The sequence below is a fragment of the Vigna umbellata genome, chromosome 2, assembly GCF_029865625.1.
Source record: "Vigna umbellata cultivar VRB3 chromosome 2, Vumbellata_1.0, whole genome shotgun sequence".
Taxonomy (NCBI): Eukaryota; Viridiplantae; Streptophyta; class Magnoliopsida; order Fabales; family Fabaceae; genus Vigna; species Vigna umbellata.
The window spans coordinates 13,906,755-13,917,948 of NC_142166.1; the positions used below are offsets into that span (position 1 = coordinate 13,906,755).

At 31.6% G+C, this 11,194-nt stretch overlaps 1 protein-coding gene across 1 annotated transcript; it reads left to right on the top strand.

The window, feature by feature from the left end:
- The first annotated feature begins 257 nt into the window (after nt 1–257).
- On the top strand, nt 258–6,104 carry LOC124834081 (boron transporter 1-like). The gene is made up of 12 exons (XM_047308688.2): nt 258–1,534; nt 1,815–1,897; nt 1,984–2,176; nt 2,272–2,410; nt 2,535–2,706; nt 2,954–3,120; nt 3,223–3,396; nt 3,523–3,618; nt 4,127–4,264; nt 4,345–4,664; nt 4,793–5,063; nt 5,538–6,104. Exons 1-12 carry the CDS (start codon nt 1,431–1,433, stop codon nt 5,847–5,849), a joined length of 2,169 nt encoding a protein of 722 aa, XP_047164644.1. The 5' UTR covers nt 258–1,430; the 3' UTR covers nt 5,850–6,104.
- The last annotated feature ends 5,090 nt before the right edge of the window (nt 6,105–11,194 follow it).

Consider the following 11,194-nt stretch of genomic DNA (forward strand, 5'->3'; position numbering starts at 1 on the left):
CATTTTTTAAGTCGTTAATAAAATATTTTTAACACGCAACTATCATTTTCCTTTACAGTTAACCGAAAGAACAAAACATGTTCATCTGTATCATAAGTGTGTTTGTTTTAACTGTTTTGTCTCTTCTGCACCTATGTCACACTATTATTTACTACTATGTTCTTTCTACAACCTTACCACTATCTCACTATTTTTCCTCTAATCCCATTCCCACTATTCCAATGCCTTTTTTATATATATATAAATAAACTATCTCAGCATTACAACACTACCATACAAAAACCTCCTCACGGCAGCATTTGTAATTGTTTGTTCTTCTGAGAGACCTGTTCTGTTTTCCTATCCTCGAAATTCGTTAGTTCATCTGTTTTGCCCTGTGTTTATTTCAATCTTGTCTACAATAGTGTCCACTGTTTGTGTATCTCAGTGATTAAATGTAACTGCAACCCATTCCTCTTCTCTGGTTCACTTCAAGCTGTTCTTGTTCCTTTTGGAGTCTCCTTGCAGAAAAATGTAAATTTGATTTCGGATTAAGATATCCTTTTGCTTTTCAATCAATGCCCAAATCCTCAAAAGTGTTCTGAATCTTTCCAATCATGGTCTCATTCATGGAATCTCGTTAATCTATGCCAGATTCCCATTTGGGTCTAGCTTACTCATCTTTGACCTTCCTGATCTTTTTATGAGCATTCTTCTCGGTGCTTTTAAATTCTAACAAATGCAGGTTGTGAAGATGTGTTTCCGTTAGTCGTGTTGGATTGCCCTCCATAGCTATAGCTTCAGAACCGAAATTTGATTAACCTTCGTTTGAGTGTATTAACTGTACCATGTAACTGAATGCTGCCAATCTGTTTCTACTGTGTTATTTCTAGGAGTTCGTTTGGTCTCTATGGATAGCATATGGAGGGAAATGTTGGATCTAGGATTTGTCATGGCTGAGCGCTAGTCTTCATTTTCAGCTTTGAGCAGAGTGTCTACTCTTCTTGTTCAAGTGTTGACTATAGCATAAACTCTCTAATATTCTTTCAGTTTCTCTTGGATATGTAATCCAATTGCTTTTTACTCAATTACTGACTTGTTCTTTTGTTACTCATAACAATACATCCAAAAGTTTTTCATAAATTCTTTGAAATGTAAATTCTTCAACTAGATTCATTCATTCAATTTCTTTATCAAGGGCATGAAGTGCTCAACAATAAAAAAAAATGAGTATACCTTCTTCAACTTTTCCTGTTTGTGATGATATGTAGGATTCTGTTATCCCTGCCCGAGTCATATTTGATATTTTCACATATTCAGCTTTGATCACTATGTAAACCTCTAGAGCTCCTTTCAAGTATTTGTTTCTTTCTTCTCTTTTTCCTTTCTGTTTTTGCTCTATACATCAGAATTTAAGATCAATATCAGTTCCTTGGTATTCCAAGACTTTCATGGAGGAAACATTTGTTCCCTTCCGTGGGATTAAGAATGACCTCAAAGCAAGAATTACATGCTACAAACAAGATTGGAGCAGTGGATTCCAAGCAGGAATCAGGTTTGTGCTATAAATTTTCTGATTCAAAAATATTACTGTTATAACCGAGGTTTGTTGCATTCATTGATATTGTAATAAATTGCTAACAAATGTGGTCCCAGAGATCCCAAAAGCCTTCGTGTTGTGGCCAAAATCATGGCCGTGGACTATGTTTTAAAACCTTGGTTATAACTTGACTTGTGATTAGTTTTCAACCCCTTCCCTCTCCTCAAATCAATCAACCTAATGCGTGCAAACTTAAAATTTGTCAATGATTTAATGTTTATGTTTTCTTATATAGGATCCTTGCCCCAACTACATACATATTTTTTGCTTCTGCAATTCCTGTTATTTCTTTTGGCGAGCAACTCGAGAGAAATACTGGTACGTCAACATTTTTCAGGTTCTGTCTCCTTTTGGTATTTTAGTCATTGTTTGCTAAGTAATGTATCTTTGATCATATTACACAGATGGAACTCTCACTGCTGTTCAAACTCTTGCATCAACTGCACTCTGTGGAGTTATCCACTCAATCATTGGAGGCCAGCCTCTGCTCATACTCGGCGTAGCTGAGCCAACAGTTCTGATGTATACATTCATGTATAACTTTGCTAAGGATCGTGAGGATTTGGGACACAAACTATTCCTACCTTGGACTGGATGGTATCTTTGGAGCTCCTTGTGTGGTTTACTTTTTGTTTAGAGCATTACTGGTGAACTAAAGTTACTTAATAATTTATTCATTTATTTGAACTTAGGGTGTGTGTTTGGACTGCCCTGTTGCTTTTCTTGCTGGCCATTCTTGGTGCATGCTCCATAATCAATAGATTCACACGTGTTGCTGGCGAATTATTTGGTCTGTTAATTGCAATGCTCTTTATGCAGCAGGCTATAAAGGTGAGTTTGCATCAGCCATGAACCATGTAGCAACTTGTATCTTGTATATGTGGTTCCCAAATAGGAGTCTCTCATCCACAATTACATAAAGTGAAACTCATGTTTAATATTCTCTATTGTAAAGGGACTTGTGGAAGAGTTTGGTGTGCCTAAGAACCAGAGAGAAGGTACCAATCAGATTGCCCTCCAGTCATCTTGGTTGTTTGGCAATGGAATGTTTGCTTTGGTTTTGTCATTTGGTCTTCTTTTTACTGGTCTACAAAGCCGCAAAGCTAGATCCTGGCGTTACGGGTCAGGTATTGATTACATTTATAGAATTATGATCTCAAAATTCAATAGGGAAGTTAAGTCCATTACAAGATTGAGCACAAGTTTGGGATTACTTCCAATAAACCAATTTTGTGACTTCGAGTTCTAATTCAGCTGTCTGTTTCCTTTTTTCCATTTGTCAAATATTGCCTTAATGTATTCTTCTGAGTTATCCTGCACCACAATAGCTTCTTACCAACATTTTAATTGTTATGAAACATGGTTATATTATAGGTTGGCTAAGGGGATTCATAGCTGATTATGGAGTCCCTCTAATGGTTCTGATATGGACTGCTGTGTCTTACATACCAGTCAATAAGGTTCCAAGGGGAGTCCCTAGGCGACTTTTCAGTCCAAATCCATGGTCTCCCGGTGCATACTCAAATTGGACTGTTGTCAAGGTGATTCTGATTATTTATGCGTGTATTACTCTGATAGCACTTAGTGGATAATGTCTCTATACAGAAAGCTACATTGTTGCTTACTTTTCTTACATTTTGCAGGAAATGTTGAATGTGCCCATCCTGTATATTATTGGAGCATTTATACCAGCAACTATGATTGCTGTGCTTTACTACTTCGATCACAGTGTTGCATCACAACTTGCTCAGCAGAAGGAGTTCAATCTAAGAAAACCGTCATCTTATCATTATGATTTGCTGCTCTTGGGATTTTTGGTATGTAATTTTTTAAAATACTTTCACATTCAATTGTGGTACCAGTGCAATGAAAAGCAATTCGTAATGTGTTTTTGCTGCATCTGCCTCATATTTCCTGTTTAATTCTTATTCATTGTTGGCCAGACCATATTGTGTGGGCTTATTGGAATCCCTCCTTCTAATGGTGTGATTCCTCAATCTCCAATGCACACGAAGAGCTTAGCTACTCTAAAACATCAGGTAATATAGTTTTTACTGACTTTTAAGTAGACTATATCTCAACATCATGGATGCTTTTTTCCACTCTGTTTTTTAGTTTGAAAAGAAATAGTTTGTTTTTCAGATTTCTCATAGTCTAACCATCTCAGTTCTGCTTTAACTTTGTTCGGATATGTTGTTGAATTATTATATCTATCTTGGTTCTTGATTTTTTTTTTTGTATCTTTACCCTGTCTGATTATGCATGTCACAACTGGACAATTATGATAGGATGAAAGAGTCTGGTGGAAACAGAGGAGAGTGGTAGATTTTCATTTTTAATCAATAGAGTCACACAATATTTATTAGAAGTAGGTAATGAGTGGAGGGTTACGTATAATCTCTTGTTTCATTATCATTTTAAAAGTTCTCAAATTTGACCTTTTGCTATCTATAGAAAAATAATCATCTCCCATTTTGTTTATTCTTGTTTATATATGGCTTAGCTAAGCTAGTTGACTGTCATATACATTTGATTTGTTTGAAACAGCTTTTACGGAATAAGCTTGTATCTACTGCACGAAAAAGCATGAGGAGGAATGTTAACTTGAGCCAGTTGTACCAAAATATGAAAGAAGCATATGATGAAATGCAGACTCCATTGGTTCCCCAAATGCCACCTACCTTGGTAAATGTGCTGCATGATTTCCAATTGATTTGAAATTTGTGATCTTGTTTATCCTTATCCTTGGTTTATTCATCAAGCAGGGGCTGAAAGAACTGAAGGAGTCTACTATTGAACTGGCTTCAAGTCATGGATATATTGATGCCCCTGTTGATGAGGTTGTCTTTGATGTGAATAAGGATGTCGATGACCTTTTGCCAGTTGAAGTTAAAGAGCAACGTCTAAGCAATCTGCTTCAGGCATTGATGGTTGCAGCTTGTGTTGCTGCCATGCCCCTTTTGAAGAAGATACCCACTTCAGTGCTTTGGGGCTACTTTGCCTTTATGGCCATTGAAAGCTTACCAGGAAATCAGTTTTGGGAGCGAATCTTGTATCTTTTCACTGCTCCAAGTCGAAGATACAAGTATATCAATACTTATAGTCAATTTCATCAATCTTAATATTAACATATTCTTGTGTGTGTTTGCATTCACATTCAGTATTGGCATTTCATTTTATCTGATTACCCTTTTTGCTTTCCTACTTTCCTAGACTGCTGGAGGAATACCATGCCACCTTTGTTGAGACGGTTCCCTTCAAAACAGTTGCTATGTTTACTGTGTTCCAGACAGTGTACTTGCTTCTCTGCTTTGGCTTAACCTGGATACCAATTGCTGGGGTCCTTTTCCCACTGTTAATCATGCTTCTTGTCCCAGTACGGCAATATTGCCTTCCAAAGTTTTTCAAAGGTGCCCATCTTCAGGAGCTCGATGCAGCAGCATATGAAGAAGCACCTGCCATTGCTTTCAACATGTCCTTTGAAGTAAGTAGTTCCAACCACATCAAGCTTTCCATAACCTTTATACACTTTAACTTTTGGAGAAATCTGATATAAAATTTACGTTTCAAAATATGAGCTTGTTTGTGTAAACATGAGTCTAAGAGACATTGAGAAAGTTGAACACCGTATAAGGAAGAAGATGCATAAACTCGTTCTCTTAAAATTTTAGGTTGGAAGTAATGGCAATCCCCTTATGTTGTTAAGAGTTCAAGGTGACTTGGAAATCTTATATTAGGTAAAAATGAGTAAGATGAGTAATATATAGGTAGAAAGATTCATAAACTAATTGCTTAAAGGTTTTGGGTTGAAAATAATATATGGTATGTATTTTTTATATAGACTTGTTCACAACTCGGTTTTATATAACAAAGTAATACCTTAAAGAGAAGCTTTGCATCATATTTATCCATCAGCAGAGCTCTTGTTGACAGTTTAATGTCTCTATAAACCTGACAGGGTCAAGGTGGACAAGCACCAACAGTAAATATTAGTGGTGGGGAAATTCTTGATGAAGTTATTACTCGGAGTCGTGGAGAGATTCGACGCACACAAAGCCCGAAAACAACAAGTTCAACACCAACTTCAACCGGAGATATAAGACCAGCTAGTAGCCCTCGGATAGGAAGAAGCATTCCTAGCCCTCGAGTGACTGAATTGAGAGGGGAAAGCAGTCTGAGACCACCTGGGAAGGAGATCAAGTTAGTACAAACACCTAGTCCACGCTCACCAGTTCTTGGAAAAGTTACCAAAGGTTCACCTTCAAGCTAAAATGTACCTTCACGTTACGCTCTAGAGGTTATGAACTTGGTTTTGTCACAAAATTGTTGTCTTCTCAATGCGTTTTCTTCTTTCTTTTTTAACTTCTTTTATCAGAGTTTGTTGTTTGAATAGCTACTTTGTCATTCTTAGTAATATAAAAATGGGCAGGGATACAGTTGAATGTCAGTAATGTTGCTGTTTTGGATTTTAGTTTTATGTGGTTCTGGTGATGTTTTATAAATCAATGAAGTGGTTGTTTGGTGCCTTGAAAAGACTCTTTCTTTAATAAAAAGCAATAAAGATAAAGATATATATCTACCTTTGAATTTTTGTTCGATGGTGTTATGATGCACTTAAGTTATGTTTGATCCAAGTCTATATATAAACTTGATTTTCGATGGATGTTGATTTTACAAAATTGATTTTGGTTTAAAGTGACAGGAAAGAGTTGATTAATGTTTAGAAACATTTTACAAGGAATTATAAAAGAAAAACTTGATTTTATTCATTACAAAACATTTAAATGTTGCATTTGTCTTTAAAGAACTATGTTCAAGTTTGAAAGTTAAACCCCATTTCCCCATTATAAGTTGACACTGTTACATTTTAACTACTTTAATTAGTATTTTTTTTTAACATTTAACAAAGCTTTCAAATATTTCTATAAAGTATTGATTTTTTTTTAATCGGATACCTAGTTTTACTTTTTTCTCCAAAGATTCGATCACTTTAAAGGAAATAAATATTTACCTTACAACTTTTCACAAAACAAAACTTTTGATTTCATATAAATGTACCTGGGAGTCATACAAATACTTATAAATTTGGAGATCAGAAAATTTTCAAGTATAGGACACTAATTTAAAAAATTCAAAGTAAAAAATTTCACTTTTTAAACTTTTTTTTTACTGTATTCGTTGTAAGAAATGGAGCAACAAAGTATCAGTGTCTTATACATATATCGGATTATTTGTACATTTTATTTGTGCAAATAATTTCCATGAAATACTAATTTCAATGTAAAACTAATGTTTATATAGACAAGGCCATGATATGATGTGTTAGCTAACATATTTTATTTTTCAAAAAAGAAACAGTTAGGTTTGTTAGCAATATATAAAATATTAAAATGTTCTTAAACTTCCATTTTAGAGTGTTGATGCAAATGTGATAATGTCACCAAGTCTTTATCACAAGTTGGTTATGAACTTAACCTTTCCGACCATTTGTTTGTCACAATTAATCAGTTGTACGGACTGATGAGTTCATTTTACCAAAATATTTCTTTTTGTGCATGTGTTTTAAGTATGGAAAATAAAACATTCACAGTGACACTGATTAAGAGAGAAAAGGAAAGAAAGGTATCATTAGTCAAATGTTATGTTAGTTATTGTTAATGATAAGTGATACTATATAATGCTTTGATAAATGTTGTGTAGAGAAATATCATATAATTCAAATAAGAGGTTTTACTTTATCTCTGTTACGTTTAAATTTCCATTCAATTATTGTTTAATCTTAAGTTTGTTCACAAGTGTTAGATATTTATATTTGAGATATTTTTTATTTTAGAGTTTAAAAATATGTCATGATTTTGTTTTTAAATGATGTCTCAAAGGATTAAAAGATAAATTGTATTTAAATTATTCTTGACTTCAATTTTTAAGTGACGTGAAACTATTAAACATATTAGAATAAATCTCCAATCAAGGCCTAAAGGAAACAATGATTTATCTTTAGAACCATTTTTCTATTTCCTAAATCTCTAAGCTTCAAAGTAAACAATATTTTTAACGTGGTGATTGACGCTAAAATGATATTATCTCAACATACTTGAGGTTAGACATTAGAACCATTTATGAGATGAAAAAGTGGTTCCAAAGACAAACATCAGTTTCATTAACTCTCAACCGTGGGTGTGTTCTAGTATGCCTAATAGTTGTACATCATTTAGGAGTTGAAGTCTATGATAATTTATATGTTTATATCTTTCTCCCTTAACCTATGTAAGTGTTTTTTAAGGAGCATGACAGAGCTTTGGACTTCAAAGAAGCCTTGAATGCATGGAAAAATGATTATAACAAACCCTTGCTACATTAGTTCTTAAGTAGGAGGCTTGCTTCGATAGGCTCAAGAGTCTTACATCAATTAAGAGTCAAGACCAAGGAAAATTTAAATACATATTTCCTCGTTAACCTTTTGAGGTACCTTTTGAAGACACAATCATAAAATAAATTTGAGGTCCCAAGCAAACAATATCTCAAATATGTGATACATCCTAACAATGTGAATCCAACAAACTTAAGGTTAACACATTAGTGTTGTCAATAGAGATGGAAAGATAGTTCAAAAGAAGAACTTTCATTCCCCTTAACCATCGACCCGAGGTTTGTTCAAATATGCCTAATAGTACACATTGCTTAGAATCAAGGTAAAAAACAATTCACATACATTTTCCTCCCTTAGTTTATTAAGTTGTCTTTTAAGGATAAAATTTTAGCAAAACTCCAAACTTCAAAATAGATAATATCTAGATGTGTTTATTGACCTTATTGAAATGAAAGAGAGAAAAAAGCATAGATTGAATCCTTATGTTAAATACACACATAGGATAATGTATTATAAAAGAAATACACAAAACATAAGCTAAACCCTTTCATGATTAATATACATGACATTATATTTAATAATATTTAATAATATCTAACACACTTTCTCAAGATATGCATATTAATTGTATCTACCAAACTTGTGACAAAAATTAACTAATTTTAGGTCTCCATAAAAACTTAGTAAAATTATATATATTAATTGATATTTAAGTTAACAAACTTAATTTTGATGTTTCCAAATATAATATTTTTTCGAATAAAAAGATAATCAATCTCAATATGTCAATTAAGTATTAAATCCAAATCAGATGGATATTGCATTTATATACTTCCTAAGTCATGAATAAATAAATATATTTATAGAAATTCTATTACTTTAAAATAATCAATTATTATATCATAATATATAAAAAATATAATAGAATATGATAATAAATTATTATTATATAATAATATACTAATTGCAAATATATTAGGAATATAACAAGTTTGATAATAAATTATTATATCATATGTTATTTTAAATATCTTGAAATTATGTACATAAGTTTTCTCATTCTGAAATTAGAAATTAGAGCGGTCAAAACGGGTAACTCGACTCGACTCATCCCGGTCCACCACGGGTTGGTCACTCAGTGAGCCAACCCAACCCGACTCATTTATTAGCGAACTGAAAAAATTAGAACTTAGCTCGATTCACCACAGGTTGGTGGATTAAACGTGTTGGCTCATTATCTCACTTAATTATATAATTTATTTGTAAAAGCAAAAAATTATAATTTTCTTTTAATTCAAATATAAATAAATTTCACTCTAAAATGATGTTAAACTTCAAAGATAATTAAAAAAAATATAATACAATCCAAGCATAATCCAAAAACAAGCACAAAAGGCGAATACAAAAGGCGAACAAATAAGTTTTTAACATTGATAACTTTTGTATTACTTGTCCATTTATAATATTAGAATCTTGAATAGATAAATCTATAATATTTTTCTCTCTTGAAACATCATCTTCTTTATCCCCGTCTACAATATAATAAAAAAATGTTAACTAATAATATTGAAACACAAAATAATAAATAATTAAATTAAATTAGGTGGGTTAGTGACTCGGATGAGCTCGGTTCTAAGTGAGTCGAGTTGAAAACTAATCGGATAAAAGAATTACATTTTTTCCAAATCCAACTTGGCCCAAACTCGTGGTGGACCAGGTTGGCTCGCGAGTTACAATCCATTTTGCCAATACTACTAGAAATAAAATACATGCAAATCGTGTTGGATATGAATGAGTTTATAAATGTATCTGAACTTAGGAAAATAACATACTTAAAAGAATGACATACTCGATGAACACTTAATTTAATTTAGATAAAAATCCAAGAAAAAAAAAACACATCTAACAAAAATAACAATTTAATTCTTGTGAGTCCTACACTTCACTCAACTATATCCATCAATTTTTTGTAAGAACAAACAAACGGAAAAGAAAGAAAAATAAGAAGTCAATGATTAGATATAATTTATCTTACAATAGTTCAATATTAAATTTCTTATGTTATGCCACGGCGTAACAACCAGTTACAACTACATGTTTTGTTTAGTTTGTATAGATAATAGATCATAGAATAATTAATTACATGTTACTTTATATCAAACTTTGGGTATTTGATATTTAGTTAGAAGTATTTTCCCATTTTGATACTTTATGTTCGATCAAACCTTTTCCTAAATTGTTCTAGGTCTAGCATTTCTTTGACTTGCACATTTACTTTTTGCCTAATTCAATATACGTTATATTTGTAATATATATAACTTAATTTGACATGATTTTAATCGATCAAATCTTTATATTAATAAATTTAAAAATTTCTTTAACTTCTTCCACATATTTTAATATATTTTATTAAAATGTAATAAGAAAACACAAAAGCTAGAAAAAAACCATATTAAATAGCTTTTTAATTCGTGGGAATAATCAAGTCAAAAATAAAAGAAGCACTTACACGAAGGTAAAATCTTAAAAAAATTCTACAAACCAATCAACACATATTAATGCAAGATTTCTATCAATGAATTTTCCATTTTCCAAATGGCTTTGTTCCATCAAATGTTTCACTCTTATGTCATTATAGAAACAGCTTAGATTAAAACCTCTATTTTGTGAATCGAAAGTCTTGCACGTGGTGGGTGAGTACAAGTGACAATTATTATATTATAATATATTAGAGATATTAAATAAATAATAAATTATTATTATATAATAATAATAATATACTAATTGCAAATATATTAAGAATATAAATTTTTTTGATAATAAATTATATTATTAGATATTATATATATATATATATATATATATATATATATATATATATATATATATATATATATATATATATATATATAAGTTTTCCTGCTAGAAAACTATAAATAAACTGTAGATAGACCGTGTTAAATGAAGGAGTTTTTGTCATTCTTTCATTAATTGTAGTTTGCAGATATTAATTTTCAACTTAGTAAAATGATATACGACATACTTGAGAAACTAAAAATCCAAGAAAAACAATACATATCTCACAAAAAATAACAATTTAGCTTTTGAGAATCCTACACTTCACCTCAAAAGTATCCATCAAATTTTTGTAAGAAAAAACAAACGGGAAAGAAAAGAAAAAAAAATAAAAATAGGTCAACGATTAGATAGAATTTAACTTTTAATACTTCAATATTAAATTTCTT